Source organism: Leptomonas pyrrhocoris (assembly GCF_001293395.1).
Source record: "Leptomonas pyrrhocoris isolate H10 chromosome Unknown, whole genome shotgun sequence".
NCBI lineage: Eukaryota > Euglenozoa > Kinetoplastea > Trypanosomatida > Trypanosomatidae > Leptomonas > Leptomonas pyrrhocoris.
In genome coordinates, this window is record NW_015438381.1 from 397,507 (window position 1) to 415,739 (window position 18,233).

Sequence of the window (18,233 nt, forward strand, 5' to 3'; positions counted from 1 at the left end):
TCGTCGTCTTCTGAATCACGGGAAAAAGAACACCAGGCGCTAAAACAGGTGAATACACCGGCATGTATAACCAAATCCACAAAGAGAAAATAATAATAGTAATAACAAATAGTAACGGCGACTGCGTTCGGCGCGGAGAGAAAAAAGAAAAAGAGATAAAGGAAGAGAACCCATTAAGGAGTCGAGCAATGAATTTGCAGAGTAAAAGAAGAAAACGCAGAACGGAAACCCAAGAAGAAAAAAAAAACCAACAACATCGCGCGCGGCAACAGAAGAAGGAGAACAGTTCGTAAAGGAGAATACACCACGCACACACGCGTTCCTGTGCGCCTGCAGTACGTAGTTCGCCTTTTTTTCTTCTTTGGAAAAAGACAACAGCAAACAACAATCAAACACGAGGGAGAAGACGCAAGAGGGAGTAGAGGCGAGGAAACGAAAGAGTGCGACTGCGTTGCCGATTCCACTGTCAACAACAACAACAACAATAACAACAGCCACAAAACGCAGCGAGAGTGGCCGAAAAACCCGCACTTTGAACAGCAGCAGAAAATAGAGGTAGTACCACTAATACCGAAAAAGAAAAGGGAAAGAGATGATCTCTACGGGTCCGATTGTCTGCCGCGCCGTTTCGGGGCTTGCTATTTTTCTTCCTCTTGTGCCACTCTCTCGACCTCCGCGGGCTTCCACGTGTTCTCTCCGCCCTTCTCAGCCGCTGTCGTTTCCACCGTCGGCAGAGCATCAGCCGCCCGCGATGGCGCTGCCTCCACCATCTCTTCCTTCCCCAGCGTGGTGGCCTGTGGTTGCGCTGACGTCTGCATCGTGCTGACCAGTGGAGATGCTCCTTCGGCAGAGCCCTCTCCTAAAGACGATGGAAGACCCTGCTCGGTCGGCTCATGTGGCGTGGGGTGCTGTGTCTTCATCAAAACTACCGGGCTAACAGCTGGCTCCTGCGGGGGTTGCCACTCCTGCGTGGTTTGCGACTTGAACTGGTCGGCCGGCGACGTCGTCTGGTCCGTGTTGACGTTGCCCTCTGCGCCGTTTTCGGCGGCCTGCCGCTCGCGCTTGTACGCGTCACTGCCACTGCCGCTGCTGCTGAATTCGTACTCCTCATCGGTGTACTCGCCCTCCCCCTCCTCGTCCGCCTCCGACGCGCTCACCACGTCGACCCCGTCAAACATGTTGTTCGCGTCATCGCTCATGTCGCCCTCATCCTCTTCGTCGTAGTAGTCGTAGTCCTCCGTCGCGTTGCTGTCGTCCTCGGAGAAGAAGAGCCCGCTGCCACCCGGGGCAGTGTGGCCGCCGTGACCGCTGTCGATGCTGCCACGGCCGTCACCGGCGAGGCCCTGACCCCCACCATTGTCAGCGCGCATCGCCGCGTACTTGTTCAGCTTGTACAGCATCTCCGCCCGCTTCACCAGTCGCTCCGCCCGCTGGCTGGCCACGGCGCCTTCTAAGATATCGAAGTGCAGCAGTTCCTGCGCCGTTGGCCGGTTCTTGGGGTCGATGTCGAGGCAGCTCTTGACAAATTCGTACACGAGCGGGTTGCCGGAGAAGAGCGGCGACAGGTCCGGCGTGTCCGTCAGCTCGCTGAGGTATTTGATGATCCCCATGCCTTGAGCCGACTCGAGGTGAGCAAAGGGGGCGTTGCCCGTCGCCATCTCCAGCACGATGCATCCCAAGGACCAAATATCGGCCTTGAAGTCGTAGCCCAGCCGCTCCTCGACGTCGGCCGTCAGCACCTCCGGCGCCATGTACTGTGGTGTGCCGACCATGGTGTACAGCAGCTGGTGCGGCGCCAGTCGCTTCGCCGTGCCGAAGTCGCCGATCTTCGTGCGGCCGCGGGTGCCGAGGAGAAGATTTGCCGTCTTGAGGTCGCCGTGGACGTAGCGCTGCTCGTGCACGTAGGCCAGGCCGTGACAGATGTCGGAGAGGTGGTGCACGATGTCCTCAAACGGGAGACTGACACCGGGGTGCTCGCGAATTTTATCACGTAGGGTACCGCCGGGTGCCAGCTCCATGTACAGCCGCAGCAGCGTATCGCTCTCCTTCTCGCAGTAGAAGTACTGGATGATGTTCTCGTGCTTCAGGGTGGTCATGGCTAAAATTTCCTGCACCACTTCATCCGCCAGTAGGCCATCGTGCAGCCGCATGCGCTTCATCGCCATCTTGCCGCCCGTCAGCGTATCCTCGACCTCGTAAACGTCACCGAAGGCACCACTGCCAATGCGCCGGCCAATCTTGTGCCGCTCGGAGGAGGAGTTCGTGAAGGTGCGGCGAATGAGATCGATCCGCTCCTCCTCGTCGCGCATCTCCGTGACAATCTGCTCCGCCTCCTGCATGGCGATGTGAACCAGCGCGCCCGAGCCGACCTTCGGCAGCTCCACGACGGCCTGCCGATTCAGCAGCTTCTGCACCCGCCAGTCGCTGAAGTCGGACGTCATGACGACCAGCGCGAGACGGGCGGACAGGATGCGGATTTCATCGAAGGGGTCGTCGCCGAGCAGGGACTCGTAGTCCTCGGAGACGACATCGATCTGCAGGGGGTCAATTAACAGGATATCCGCCGTGTTCATTTCCAACTTGCGCACCAGGTCGCGGAAGGACGTGACCGGCACGACGGCGTGCTGCCGCGCCCAGAGGATCTGACATAGCTGCTGCTGATGCACACGGTTGTTGTCGGCGACGATGACGGTGAAGGTGCGGCTTGCACCGGAAAAGGGAGCGCCGCTGCCGGTCGTCAGCCCGTTCTCGTCCTCGCGGCCTTCTTCGCTCGCGCCAGGGACCACGAGCAGCGGCAGCTCCACGCGCAGTACGTTGCCGGCGGCCTCCGGTCTGGTGAAGCCGTAAACGAGGCCGCCAAGGTTGCTCAAGATCTTCTCCACCTGCTGCAGTTCCGCGCCGCGGGTTGACTTTGCCGGTCCGGGGCTGCCTGTGCTGGGCCGACTGCCATCCAGCCCGGCGCTGCTCGCTACATTCGGGAAGGCATCGCCGTGGAGGGGGGAGGGGCTGCTCGGCAGAGCCTGCTGGTCCCCGCTCCACGTTGGCGGTGTCGAGTCGGGCGACCCCGCCGCCCGCACACTCTCCGTCGCCACCGTCTCCGGCGAGCGCAGCGATGGGATTGTCGGCCCGTCGTCGCGCAGTTCAAAGCGGATGCGCCGCAGCGAGGCGGACATCGTCGTGTTGGGGCTGCCTGCATTCATGAGGGAGACGCACCCCGTCGTGGCGGCGTGCGCGGTCGGCGGGGTCGAGGTGGTGGTCGACACAGCCCGCCGGGCCGTGGCGGCGACGGCGTTGCAGGACGGTGGAGTGCCGGCGACGGTTGGGTTGCCCGCCGATGTGCTCGGTGTATCGCCGCCACTGCTGTCGTCGGCCGCCGCCGCCACCGCCACGTTCGCTGCGCCTGCGGCGCTGAGTCGACCTTGCGGTCCGATCGCAACTGCAGCCGCCCGACTGGCCTCCTCCTTGTGCGAGTGTAGCTGCTGCTGCTGATGATGAGAGGAAGCGATGCGCAGCAGTGGATCTGCATTGGGAGTGCCATGCGGGTGCACGCTGAGCTGATCCGCCAGAATCACCAGCGCGGCGTTGGAGGGGTGGGAGGGTGGCCCGCTCGCCGCCGCGCCGAACAGTGGGATGGGGCTCGCCTTCGCCCCCCCACCACCGCCGGCTGCTGCGGGGTTGGTGCTCGCGAAGGACGTGGCGAAGGAGGCAGGGGAGGCCGCCCCGACGCTGCCGGGGGTCTGGCGGATGGCGGGGGATGCGCTGCCGCCGCCCGGCCCGGCGTGTGCGTCCTGCGGCTCCACCACCGTCACCCGCAGCTCGGCGTGCACGACGATCGGGTTGCCGTCGTCGTCTTCGTTCGGGCTCATGAAAGCATCGGCCAGGAGCAGACGTAAAATGGCCAGCACCTGCGGCGCGTCGAGGAAGATGTCGGTCTTCGGCTCCACCTGCTCGATGTTGCAGTAGTACTCGTGGCGACGCTGCCGGGCGAAGGCGGAGGCCTCCACGGCGAATCGACCGAGCATCGTCGGCAGTCGCAGCGGACGCCAGGACTCGTTCACCGTTTCCATGTTCAGCAACGAGAACTTCGTGAACTGCTCCACCATCGACAGACACGCGTCCAGGTTTCCCTTCACCTGCAGCGCATCCTCGGCCGTCACGCGCCAGCCGTGCGACTCAATTTGCATCATGCGGCGCTGGAACTGACGCAGCTGCGGCTTCAGCAGCCCCTCCAGCCACCTCGCCACATCCGAGGCGTACGTGTTCGCGGCACGGTACTTCGCCTCCCTCCCGATCAGCAGCAGCACCTCCGCCGTCTTGGCGTAGTTGGACGGGACGACGGAGAGCGCCAGACCGACCTGGAACAGTCCCGAGTTCTGGCGAAACGGAAACACGCGATTCTCCTGCAGGTGCTGCGTTGCGTACTGCTCCCACTTCCCCGCGTAGTGCGTGCCCAGGGACAGGACGTCGCGCATCTGCTGCCGACCCTCCTCGGAGGCAATGAAGTCGTAGACGCTCTTGCCGATCGTCTCAAACGGCGCGTAGCCGGTGACGCTCTGCGCGACGGAGTTCCACCGAATGATCGTGCCATCCACCACGACGGCGATCACAATACTCTGATTCAGGCTCATCGCGTCGGCGGTGAAGCGGTACAAATTGCGGCTGCCAGAGAACACGAGCTCGCCACGCGCGCTGATCCGACGAGAGCGACTGCCCGCCGTGGAGGAGTGCTTCGCCGAGAAGGTGTTGTTGTCGACGGTCTCGCGGCGCGTGCCGGTGCGGGAGCGGCCGGCGACGACAGACGTGCTCACACCACCCGCTCGCTTGCCCACCTCCCCGGCGTGGTTCGAGGTTTCATCGCCGGTAATGGGCGACACGTCCGCCATGCTCGACCCGCTGCCCTGCACGGCGTGATTGCTGACGGACGGCGCCTCCAAATACGGGGTCGAGGACCCCATCCCGGTGCTATTCACGGCGAGGTCGGCCACAACGGCGGAGCTCATGTCTGCGTTGTCCTCCGGACTGCTCGCGGGGTTTCTGCCGTCGGAGTCCGGCGCCGGGCTCGGCTCAAGCGGCGCGGTGCGGTGACGACGACTGCGCCGCTGCCGACGCCGCTGTCCACTCAACTTCGTGCCGGTGACGGAACGCGTGCTGCCCATCTCCTCCTCTCTCCCGCCGGTGCTGCTCTCTGCTGCGCCGCCGCAGTGAATCTTGACGGTGTGGAAACGGCTCTTCGACGTGCTTTTCGCCGTGGGGCTGCACAGCGTTGCAAAGGAGTCCCTCGACTTGTAGCGGCACAGCATCTGCGCGGCCAGCACGGGCGAGGCGGAGGTGCTGAGCTGGCGCGACCACAAAGGCTTCGGGCTCGCAGAGAGCTCGGCGGCGGTGCGGCTGATGCCGCCGGCTTGCATCGCGGCGCTGCGCGACGCCGACTTTTCGTTGCTGTCCCCGCGGAAGCTGCCATGGTGACGGGACGAGGGGAGTATGAGGCGCGAGTGGCGCTTCGTGCCCCTGCCAACGTTGAGACGGAAAAGCAGCCGTTGCATCTCCTGCTTCAGCTCCGACGGCACTGTCGACTCAAAGTAGTAGTAGTCAGGGTCCAACAGCATGTTGCGCTTCAGTTCCTCGACGACGCTGCGGGCCATAATAGCCTCAAAGTGCAGACGACTAATGCGGGCGGCCTGCACCGTCGTGGTCGCCACGGCGGTAAAGAGACCTTTACACTTGAAGACGAACTCCGGCTCGCCGACGAGCTGACCGCGTGTGCGGTCTACCACGACGAGCGTCTCCTCCGGAATGGTGATGGTGTCGGCTGATCCACTAAACGCCGCCCGGGCCACTCGCGGGTTACCGCCGGCGAGTAGCATGCTGGTGGAGCGCTTGGCGTTGCCGGACGCGGTGGATGGCGACGGAGAGGCGCAGCGCTGCAGGGAGCCCGGGTCCAGCGAGGCCATGGTGGAGCCGAGCAAAGTAAAATCCGGATGCAGTATCGACGGCCGCGCTCCGGCCCGGTGCGAGCCGGGCGTATTCAGCACGTTCGGGTCGCAGTGGCGGTGGTGGCCGTGGCCGTGACTGTGGTGGTTCGGTGGCTGCCGCTGTATTTGCAGCATTGTTTGCCGGCGCTTGTGCAGCAGTGGGGTGCTGTCGTCTTTCGTGGGCGCGATGCGGTCCTCGCTCTGAGAGCTGGGGGTGGTTTTGCCGAGCGTGTGCGTCTGCGCGAATGCGTCTTCCATGCCGTCGCCGCTGCTGAGGAAGTGAGTATGGCGGTTTGCGCTGCCGCTGTTGCTCTCCTCGCAACTTCCGGAGTTCAGCCGCGGCGAGTGACCCTCTGGCGGTGGCACGGGCGCGAGCAAAGGCGAGGCACCCGCGCTGCCGCTGATGTTGCGCTGCTCTGCTGTGAAGACCTGCGACTCCGCCAGCTGCAGCAGCTCCTGCACGCCGGTCCCAGGCTTGCCGTCTGGCGACTTCGCCAGCGCCGCCGGTTTGTGGAAGGGTGTGAAGGGCGGCGAGGGGAGAGTGGTGGCCACGCGTGAGGAGGAGTTCGGTGCCTGCGCCATGGAGGAGTTGCTCGTGAGCATCGCGGGGTCGTTGGGGTTCGTTGTCGAGCTCAGCAGCTCCACGATGGGGCGTGAGGCGGTGGTGGACGTGGCCGCAGCGGTGGTATCGCCCTCTGCCACAACGGCGCTGCAAGTGGTACTTACCGGATCACTTTGTGGAGTGGCGGCGGGTGTGCCTTGGGCGAGCGGCTTGCACGTCATGCGGACCGTACCGGACATTAGGAGGTACATCCACTGCACCGGGGCGCCTTGCTCCGTCAGTTTTGCGCCTTTGCGCAGTCGACACACACGGAACGAGTCCGCCAATCGCATCTTGGTTGGTGGCGAGAGCCCTTTGAAGAGGTCGCACTGGTTCACGTACTGCAAGAACATGTAGCGGCGCGCATCCTTCTCGTGAATCACCAGCTTCTGGTAATCCACCTTCGTCAGCGCGTACACGGTGGTCGGGACGACCGCCGTCAGCGTCACGCGGCTGCGCTCGACGTGGTATGACATCTCCATCTCGCCGTAGAACTGGCCGCGTGTGACGGAGCGTGTGACGAGTCCTCTCCGCGAAATGGACATCTTGCCAGAGACGACAAGCAGCAGCTTCTCCAAGGTCGGCTCGCCCTCCTGCACGAGCGTCTGCGCCTGCGCCAACTCAACACGCGACATCGTCCGCACGAGCGTCTCGAGCTGCGTCTCTTCCAGCGCGGCGAAGGCCTCAAAGCGGGCGACGGCCTCGCGGACGATTTCCACCTCCTGGGGCGCCACGTGGCCCTCGCGGGAGAGGAAGGAGTTCATCGCGGCTGCGACGGAGGACGTGGCGAGGGGTTCGTGCGACGGACTCAGCCCCGGCGACGGAGGGAGCTGCGTCGTCGGCGTCAGCAGCGACGTACCAGGCGTCGCGGTGTCCGGTCCAATGACGATCCCGATGCTGGGCGGCACCCTGTTCCCCCCTCTGCCGCCGTCAACGATGAGCGAGCTGCTGTGCGTGAGGGGCGGTGAGAGGGTGCTGGAGGAGGCCGCGGAGGGGTGCAGCTCCTGGTGGTGCTGGCGACGCGCCGGCGTGGCGGCGGTGCCGGTCCCAGAGATGTAGCCTGTATTCTGCGGGCTCACCGGAAAAGCGCTAGAGGGGCTGGTGGCATAATCAGGGCGATAGCCGTCCGCGGTCCCATGCGGGCTGAACGGGGTTCTCGCAAACGACTCGGGCAGCTGACTGGAAGAAACCGTCGTGAAGGTGCCATAGGGACTTGCCACCGTGGCGGCGGCGCTGGTGGTGCTGCGCTGCGGGACGTGCGCGCCGGTTGCGGCTGCAATCACCACCGCGCTGCGCAGCGTCGCGCCAAGGTCGTCGCCGTCGTCGTCATCGAAGTGCTGCGGCGACTCGCTCGGGCGGTCCGTGGCCGCCGTGTCGTCCGTCACGTAAGACTTGCCCGCCGCGACAATCGACTCCGGCAGCGGCGGCGAGAAGGGGGAAGTCACGAAGCAGACCCCGGGGCTGGTGCCCTGCGGACTACTGAACGTATGACCCTCTTGCAGAAACGATGGCGAGGAGTGGCCTTGACTGCGGTAGTGCCAAATAGGCGAGTTCGTGGTGCTCGTACCACTCTGCCCTACGTTCTCTAACCAACTCCCGCCGTTGTCGCTGCCGCGCGAGATGTTCTGCTTTGACCGGCGACGGCGCAACTTCGGGGCGTCCGCATTGATGCTGCTGCTGCTGTCGCCGGCGACCTCGGCGCAGATAGGACTGAAGAGCGAGTCCGCGGCTGCCGGGTGCTGTGAGCGGTCCGACCGAACCGGCAGCTCGGTAGAATTTACCGAGTCGACAATACCGGTGGTGGTCTCATGCGAAGCGTCGCCGTTGTTGGGGAAGGCTTGTGACGAGGAGGTGAAGAGGCGTTGATCGGAGAGCATCGTGAGCTCTTGCGCCTTGTCCTCAGCCGTGCTGGGCACGTGTGGTTTGCTGTGCGGCACTTCTGATCCTGCGGGGAGTGTTGTGGACCCCTCGGCGCCGTCTTTGCTGCTGCCCGACGCGGTGGTTGCGCTTCTGCTTCCACTGCTGTGGCTGCGTGGTGGGGTTTGATTCTCGTTGCCCATTTTGCTCGTCTGCACGAGCAGTGACAGTACGTCGCGGATGGGCTCCTCCCGATCCGAAAGACCGATGTGCTCAACGGGGGAGGAGCGCGCAGAAGCGTCTTGCGGCTCGGTGGTGGACGGGGGGTTTTGAATCGCGGTTGGCTGCGACACAGCTGGAGGGTTCTCCGGTTTGTCGTCAGGGTGAGCTGGCGCGACGCCGCTGGTGGTGCTGCTCCCCTCCCCGCCATTTCCTTCCTCTTCCTCATTTTCCTTCTCCTTCTTTGCCTCGTCGGGCGCCGTGGCATTTGCTGCCGTCTCCGCAGGGACGTGCGGTGCCGGAGGAGGAGAAGAGCCAGTTGTGGCATCCGTGGAGGGCTCGCCGTGGCCACTCGCTGAGGTAGTCGTCGTGACGGTGGTCGTGGTGGCGGACGCAGAGACCGTTGCGCCGCTCGTTGTCGTCGGCAACTCCTCTTCCGTCGCGACATTTGGAGAGGGCGGCAATGTCGACGCTGTCGCCGTCGCCGGCGCATTTCGCGCGTCCGCAGTGGCGACGATCGCGGAGGCAAAGGCGATGGACACGGCCTGCAGGTCCGTGCGCCGCGGCGCCCTCTCCCGCTCCTCGCCGCTCCGTTGCTCGTTGTGCGCGCTGCTGGTGCGGCTGTGCACAAAGTTGGCCCGACGCGTGCGCGGCCCATCCAGCCCAACAAGCAAGCCGCTCGCCCTCTCTTCCACGGGCGGGTTCGGGCACAGACTGGACAGGTCGTTGCCGGAGGGTTTCTTGTAGAAGGACGGGGCACCGACCTGTCCGGTTTGTGAGGCCGGTTGGGAGAGCGGGGCGGTGCTGCGTACGCTGGCCGCCGTCACGCTGCCGGGGCTCGCGACGCTCTGCACGCTCGCCGAACTGGCCGCACCCGCCCGTGCTGCTGTTGTCGCCGCTGCCGCAGCGGCCGCATTGGTGGTGGCCGCCGTGGTGGCCTTGGCGAGCAGTCGTGGGTCGGCCGGCCCGCCCGATGCGTCGAGCCGCACGGACGACAGGTTCACCGTCGTGACCGGCAAGTGCTCCTTTGACACGGGGGTGAAGTTGTTTTTTAAGTGGGCGGCGGTCGTCGTCGTCGTCGTTGTCGTGGGGTTGGAGGCGGAGTGGCTCGCGCCGGACAGGCTGCCTACCTCGCTGTGCGTCGGCGGTAGCGTGAGCAGTATGCTTTGGCTGAGGGCGTCGCGCACGATGGCGTCCACCGAGGCAGAACCCGTCGACTTTGCAGCGGGAATAGCAGCGGTGGACTTGGTGACGAGGTCCATCATCCCCTCTGCCCCTTGCAGCGGGTCAACGATGCAGACGCCGCCACTCAGGGCGTGGTTCGAGCTGAGGATCCCCGAGAAGGACGCCACGCCGTGGGCCGGCACGCCGTCGAGCGAACTGGACTGTGCGAGTGTCGGCACCGGCCAGGCGTGCGCCGCGACGTTAATGTTCACGAGGGGAGACACAGGCTTGCCGGTCAGGCCCATGCCGACTCCGATGGGATCCGCGAGTAGCGACTCAGTCGTTCCAAAGTGGCCCGTGTTGCGTGCGGAGGCGGCGCCGACCGAAACGGTCGCGCTCATCGCATCGCTGCCTGACGCGTCCACGCCGTCGCTGTTGCCGGAGGAGCTCATTAACCCCTCGAGAAACACAATTGCTGCGGCGTACTTGCTGGGGGGTAGCTGATCCATCAACTTACCGAGCCGACGTGCGGTGTCCGCCTTCAGCGTGGCAGACAGCGGGGAGGTGACGAGGCCACCACTCCCACCAACACCGGACGACAGCGTCGTGCCCTGTCTGGACGAACCTGAGGTGTCGGCGTTGCTGTGGTCGTTATTAGTATTCGTGACGCTACTCACCTCTTTCCTCTCCTCCTCCGCCTTCCCCTGCATCAGCGAGGAATGGCAGAACGTCGTGGGGCGTTCGGCCGGCGGCGTCTCCACCCGAACATCAGTGCCGCAGCTCGGGGTGGCCGCCCTCGACGCGGCGAGGCTGGCGGTCGCGGTGCACGGCAAGCTGTCACTCACACCGCCAACCCCAACCCCATCCCCTGTCGCAACACAGATGGGGAGCCGACTGGCGCTGCTCATCGTGCTGACCCCGTGCGAGCCTATTTTGGGGAAATCGGCCAGCTGCAGGTTTGGCGCTGTCTTCCAGTTGCCCGTCACACCGATACTGCCGGACTCATGCGGAGTCAGAAACCGCAGCGGAGCCAAAGCGGCGGTGGACGGCGTCATGGGGTGATCGCCGTGACGGGCCATCGCAGCCGTCGCGGCGGAGGCAGCGCTGCTGCGGTGACCAAAACTGTTGTTGGTCGGCACACCACGGCGCCCAAAGCTAGAGTTGGTGACGCCGTTGCCGCCGACCATGTCAGCCAACATCGGGGTGGGGAGAAGGTTGAAACCGCCGGTTGTGGCACGAGGGGCATAGGGAGGGAACGGCGCGTACGGGTTGCTCGCCGCATTCCCGAGTCCTCCTGAGGCAACAGCGGCAGCGGAGGTCGCCGTGTTGCTGGTACTTGTTGGCCCCCCAACGTTGGTGCCCCCACCGAGGCTGCTGACGAGGTAGCCGCCAGCTGAGTTGCTTTGCCGGGGCGGGGTCGCCGTTCGTGAAAGAACGCCGGAGGGGATATTAAGCGGCGGTGCCCCGAGGAAGGAAGGCTGGCTAGTGATGGCACCCGCGGTGGTACGGTAGTCGATGACTTCGTTCGTGTGCCGATCCACAGCGAGCAGAGGTGAGAACATCGCAAAATTGGCTGCATCGCCACTTCCGTTGCCGCTGCTGCTGCTGCTGCTGCTGCTGCTCGCCTTTCTGTTCTCTTCGCTGCCGTTCTCCGCCAAAGCCGATCTTTTCTTGGAAGCGACATTCGTAGCAGCGTGTTGATCCGCTGTCGTGCTGACGTTGGGGCTTTGTTCGGCGGTAGAGGAGCGCGGTGTTTGGAACTCCCACGAGAGCGGCGAGTGCGGCTTGTGGCCTGCCTCCTTTTCCAAGACCGCCATCGCCGGTGTATCGGGTTCGGGGGAGAGGGTCGATGGAAGCGATGCCGCGGACACGACACTGCCCTGCGCCGTGGTGCCTTTGGTCATCGCCGCCGCGTAGGAGGAGGAGTCAAGAGTGGGGCTGGTGCTCCCGGAGGGAATCAAAGCCACATGCCGATCGGGCGGGCTCGTCGTGCTGGGCACTGTCGTGGTCGTGTGATTTGGTTCATCGCTGTCTGGGGCGGACAGCAATGAGGAGGAGCGCAGTGGCGAGCGACCGCGGTGGCGCGCGTCGTGCAAGTCGCCGCTGCCCTTGTTCGACACGGTGGAAGAGGGCGCGTTGGTTGTGCGTGCCGACGAGAGTTCCAGGTGTGCCCAGCCCCCACCGTTGATGTGCGGCGCGTCAAAGAAGGAGGCCGATGACGAGGACGAGGAGGCCGACTTCGCAGCCGTGTCTGCTGTGCCGTCTGTCTCGAGCGCAGGCCCAGCACTGCCGCCTTCGTCGCTCTGTTTTCGTGCTCTTGTCTTTTCCTTCTCCTCGCTCGCCTGGTGCAGAAAGGCGGCTTCCGCCATGTCTACCAGCATTTTCGCACGCTTCGCCTTCTCCGCGTCCGTCATGATCGAAGCCTCCGCCGGGGACATCGTTTTCATGATGGACAGGTTCGGCGACGAGGAGTGCGGACTGCTATGACGCGAGTGCAGGTGCTGCGCCGCCTTGGTGGGTGTCGGCGCCGGCGAGGGGGAGGAGGCGCCGCTGCGCGCGTTGCTCACCGGACTCGCCATCGAGCGCGTTCCGCGACGTGGCGGCTCGTGCTTCCCTGTCGCTGTCGCTGTTGCTGTTCCCCGCCGGGCATTGCCGCTGCCGCCGCGCTCGTTCTTCTTCTTTCGCTGTCGCCCCTCGCACTTTCCCCCGTCCGTTGCACCGGTATTACGGCGGCCAACGCCTTTGCGCTCCGCTCCCGTCTGCGCCTTCGCTGCGGCCTCCATCAGCGTTGGCTGCTCCGATGTCATGACGATGAGCTTCGGCGGGGCGAGGTCGAGCCGCGAGGAGGTGTCGGATGCCGTGTTGTCGTCGTCGTCTTTTCCGGGCTCGCCCTGTGCGTCGTTGGTCGCGGAGCTCGCGCGGGAGTAGGGAGTACGCTTTCGCACCGAGGCTGCTGCGGGTGCGGGTGCGGTGGGCGGTCCTGTTGACCCGCCTTGCGGGGCACCTCCCATGGTGGAGGCTTGTAGCGAGGTGGTGTTCGACGACCCTGGGTCCACGTTGGGTGCACTGCTGTGGTTGCTGAGGGCGTCGCTCATGGAGCTGCTGGGTCCGATGCCGTAGCTGCGCGTGCTCTCCCGCTCTGGAGAGAGCGCGATGCCCGTGGCCGGCGCGCTGGATACGTTGACCAAGTCGGCGTCCATGGAGCCGCTTCCTTGGTGACCGTCCTCATCGTCGTCCTCGTCCTCCTCGCTCACAAGCCGGTCTGCCAGCCAGTCGCGCGTAAAGGCGCGCGGATCGACAGGCTTGGCCGCCATCAGCGAGAGGGAGAGCTGCGCCATCAGTGCCGGGATTTTGAAGGTGTCAAGGTATGCTTCATCGCTGAGAAGGTGCGCCGCCACCGACACGGGGAGAGCGGAGGACTGGAGGGAGTTGCCCAGTGCCGAGGCCGAGCCAACGGTGTGGAGGTGCTGGTGCGGGTGTTGATGGTGTGACCGTGGTGCATGGCGCGCTCGCGGACTCGCCGCGGCCACCGCTGGGGAGTTCGCCCGCCGCGTCGCCACGGCCGGCAGCTCATTCGACGCCGATACCACCGATGAGGCCGTGGCGAGGTCGCCGGTGCTGGCCGAGTGCAGATTCGAGCGTCGCCGCGACAGCTCGGGTGTGTCGCGGGCGTCCCTCTCCGATGTGGAGGAGGGCACGTTGGTCGGCGGAAGCAACGAGGACAAGTCGTCGCCGCCGACCGGGGCTGACGCGGCGGTCAGCGTGCTTTTATGCAGCGGCGGCCGCGCCCCACCGACGAGGCGGCGACGGCGGCGCAGCTTCCGTCGATCCTCGCTGGAGGGGTCGTTATTCGAGCTGCTGGCCTCCGTGTTGGTCGACGCGCTGCGCTGCGTGACCGGTACGTCCGATCCCAAAATAGCCTGCAGGGCGGCCACCGACAGCTCGGAAGCCGTGGTGGTGTTGATGTTGAGGCTCTGCCCCTCCGCGGAAAGAAACGGGTTCGCAGCGACGGAGGCAACCGCGGAGGGGACGGCGGAGGAGGCGAGTTTGACGTCTGCGGTGACGGCCGTAGTAAACAGCCTCGGTTCTTCCCGGCTGGTGGGGCTGCGCGCATCCGTCTTGGCTGAAGATGCCGTCGTCGTCGTCGGCGCAGTTGAGTTGGAGGCGGTGTGTATGGGCACCCTGCGCTGCGTCGCCTTCTTTTTAAAGTCGACGTGCTCGGTGAAGATGTCATCGTCGCTGCTACTCCCGTTGCTGCTGTCGTCGTTGGAGTCGGACATATTCGCTACGGTTCTTTTGTGTGTACTTTATCTGTTTCGGCGTTTGATGTATCTTCAGAACAGAGAACTAAAAGAGTAGCGTTAGTTAAGTGAGGGACACGCGCGGTACAGTAAAACAAGAAAGAAAAAAAACCAAAAGGGTGGTTAAGCGACTGCACCGCGAAGTGTATATACATGTATGTACACGGGGTAGAAACAAACAAACAAACAAGATAAAAGAATATACAGAAAGCGGCAGCGAAAAAACAAATTAATGTACTCCGTTAGGTGCGACTGCCGAACAACGCCAGAGGCTGCAACTTGATAACGGCAACAACAAAGGCCCCCCAAAAAAATAAAGGAGGAAGAAAGGAGTGCGTTGTGTATTGCACTCGGTGAGGGAGGAGAAGGAACAGACTAGTAAGAAAGATAACGCACACGGCAAAGTTGTCTGCGTGAGGTGGTGATGAGAGACGTACAGCAGAATACACGCACACACCCACACATAACCTTCGACAACAGTAAAACGATTGGATCCGCTGCAAATGAAAACAACAACAGCCAAAAAGACGACGAAGAGAACAAAAACACGGGTGAGGCCCCCCGTTCCACCACACAACCACACCGATAAAAAGACTCCGGGAAAGATACACCGATTGCGTCAACTCGAAATAAAATAAAAAAAACCAAATAAAAAAGTTCAAAAGCGCTAGAGATGATGATGATAATAATAATAAAGGGGTTGAAAAGAACACTAGTAGTAGCAATGCCTCCAAGAAAACAAAAACAACCTACGGAGACGACAGGGCAAATAGTCCTCAAAAGGAATCTCGCTCACAGATACAATACGAGAAAAAATATTAGTGGTTGATCGGCCTGAAAAAACAACAACAACAACAACGAAGAGAGAGGGAGAGAGGATTGACTCTGTCGTACCGAACACACACGCACAGGCAAAGCGTTGTTTTTCTTTTCCTCTCCTTCTTTTTTCCTTTTCTTTAACGACAACCTTGGAAGCAAAGCAGAGAGGTAAAACACCAAGTCAACAAGAGCAAAAACAAAAAACACACACAATCAGCGTAAATCAGGTTAATCCTTTTCTTACGCCTTACTCGCTAGCGAAAGAAACGAAAAACAATAAAATAAACAGGTCAAATGACGGCACGCGCGTGAAAGCTGATGGAATGTCAGTACGCAACGGCGAAAACAGACTCTCACACACACTCGAAAAGGGAGAAGAGAGCCAAGACAATGACACGAGAATAGCCAGCTTAAGAAAAACAAAAACAAAATCAAAAAAAAGATAATATAAGATAATAGCGTAGCCTTCGATATCGACAGAGGCAGGAGCATGAAGGAAGAAATGAATAAACAACAAACAAATAACGAAGGTAGAGAAGAAGACGTGATCGACTTTTCAAAGGAAGGCGGCGAGTGGGTACAACAAAGGAAAAGAAGGAGAGTGTTGGAGCGAGGTGGCAACCCTCCCCCCCACACACACGCGTCAGCAACGCTTTGAGGGAGCAAAACGTTGCTGTGTACACCAAAAAAAAAGGAAAAGAAACAAAAGGGGGGAAAGAGAGAAAACAACAACAACAAAGAATCTAACAAAGCAGTGTAGGCGTTATTGCCCAGTACGAATGAAAGGACGATCGAGCGTAGCACTTCCAACAAACCAACAAAAGAAAAGTCAACACAGGAAAAGAGGAAAGAAGAAGAAAGGGTGTGCAAAAGAGTGACAGAAAGGAGAAGAGAATCTGCTTTGTCGCTTCTCGTTCCTCTGTGTGTGTGTGTGTGTGTGTGTGCGTGTGTGTGCGTGTGTGTGCGTGTGCGTGCGATTGCGACTGCACTGAAAGATGTACGGATGCTTGTGTTTTCACTAACGGCAGGAAAACCGCAAACAGAAGAAAATGAGCTATTGTTCACTTGCCTTTTTATTTCTTTTCTTTCTTTCTTTCTGGTAGAAGGAGATGACCGAAAGAGAGCCGTCGAAGAGTGTCAGAGCTGCGGTGGAACACCAGGGGAGGTGAGACTGTGTTCAGGTTGCGCCGTGGTTTTGGTCGACGACAAAAACAACAACCAAATGAAAACCCCCAAAAACAAGTAATGCAGGCTCGTTAGAAAAAAAGCAAACGTACCCGAAAATCGTGAAGCGCACGAATAACTCAAAACCTCAAACACCAAACAACAACTACAAACACGGATTTCTAAATAATCTCCTTTGCGGCCAGATGCGTGCGAGAGGTGGCGACGGCCGAGTTTGTGTTGGTTGCACCACGAATGAAGAAGGCGCACACGCAGCGACATGCGATGTTGCGTGCAGCGACAGGAAAAAAAAACGCAGCAGAAAATATTCAAGATGAGACAAGAGAAGAGAAGGAAAGCAGTGAGGAATTGATATATATATTTCTCTATTAGTCGGCTGGCCACATGTCTGCGGAGACAATCCACAGCCAAGCCACCATCCCTGCAGAGGAGGAAGAGCGGGGGATGGATGGGTGCGCGGCGTTGTCAGCGGATTGGTTCTCAAGGGATGGACGGGGCGACGGCTCGTGCGCACGCAAAGAGACGGCAGTTGAGCCATGAGCTCAAAATCAGCTTCCCCGACTGGCGGCAAGCTGTCGAGCCTTGCGTTGGTGCCAATCACCGTCGCAATTACTATTAATACTCTTATTATTACTTTTTGGCTTTCACAATTCATGAGAAATAGTGTCCGTCGTTCCATCCAAAAAATGAGGCGAGCTGAAAACAAACAACCACAAACGGTTTTTTTAAAGTTAAAACCAATTGTCTTCGCTGGCGAAAAATAAAACTCTAAAAGGGAGAGAGAGAGAAACAACAGTGGTGCTTTCAGAGATGATACTCGAGCGTTTGCGTAAAATAATAAAAGTAGTTGTAGTAATAATAATAAAAAAGATGGGATCAACAACAGGGAGTAAAAGAAAGAACCACAACAAGAAGAAAAAAATAATCAAAATCTACATTGTATTTCGTACTCACCATATATTTATATGTAGCCGTGGGGCTTGGGTGGAGAGCTGGACCTTCATTACTGTAAAAGAAGAGAAGTCAAGAGAAAAACATAGGAAGACAGGAAGAGAAGAGTTCAGAAGAAAAATATAACAAAAAAATCAGGAGTACTACCAAATTACCTGAACAAATGAAAGGAGGGAGATTTGCATCCCGCAGTCCACAGGAAGCATCAAGACCGCCTGCTCATGAGCCCATCTCTCTTTATCTCCTAGCGATTGCATAAATATTGCCATTGCAGAAGTTACAGAAGAAAAACAAAAAACAAAAACAAATAAACAACAGAAAGAAAAGAAAAAAAACGAGCTGCACACGGATAAACGAATGCGTCGTCCCACGCATGATACACAGGAGCACTAGAGAACAGTGATATTAATAATAGTAATAGTAAACAACCATTAAAAAAAGAATTTAGAAGGAGGAGGCAATTCAGAAAATCACCGAGTAGAATGCTCCGACCAGAATGAAGAGGAGGAGCGGCAAGACGTCACGCCACGACTCGGGACTCCGCCACTAGTCCAAGCAAGCAACGCTTGCCAGGAAAAAAAAAGGTGATATAAACAAGGGCCCAGATTGAAATAAAACAATCACAGCAGTAACGACAGCTAACAGTAATAATAGTGGTAGCAGTACTACAACTAGCAATAGTATTTCGGAATATATATAGCGGAGATCATTAATGGTAAAGGCAACAAAGAAGAAAAGAAACGAGAATCATCTCAAATTTTGAAATGAATAAGAACGGATTTCTTGGCTCTTGGCCTTTTTTTTGGTTGCTGCATTCCCCGTCTCCCACCCCCACCCCCGAATGCAGCAGTGGTCGCCATCATCGAGGAGACGAGTCAACAGCAAAACAGTAAAAGCTTGATCACCGCATCCTTTTTCTTTTTCCCTTTTTGCGAAGCGCAAAGGACAGCGAGTAAGAAGAAAAGAGAAAGCACACAAAACAAACAACAGAAAGGAGAGACCGCCATAAGTTCTTCCTTTGCATGGCCGCAGCTGATACATATATATATATATATATATATATATATACGTGTGTGTGCGGGATGGGCGTCGGGTGAAGAAGTGCACGACGACGAAGAGGGCGAAGAGAGAGAGAGAAAGAAAGAGAGAAAAAAGAAAAGCAGC

General features: G+C 59.9%; 1 protein-coding gene across 1 annotated transcript; it reads right to left on the bottom strand.

Moving 5' to 3' along the window:
• Positions 1–638: 638 nt before the first annotated feature.
• Positions 639–14,093, bottom strand: ABB37_08618 (putative protein kinase; the record flags this gene model as incomplete). The annotated part of the gene is made up of 1 exon (XM_015807679.1): positions 639–14,093. The coding sequence occupies one exon, from the start codon at positions 14,091–14,093 to the stop codon at positions 639–641; it is 13,455 nt and encodes a 4,484-aa protein (XP_015653761.1).
• Between the last annotated feature and the right edge of the window lie 4,140 nt (positions 14,094–18,233).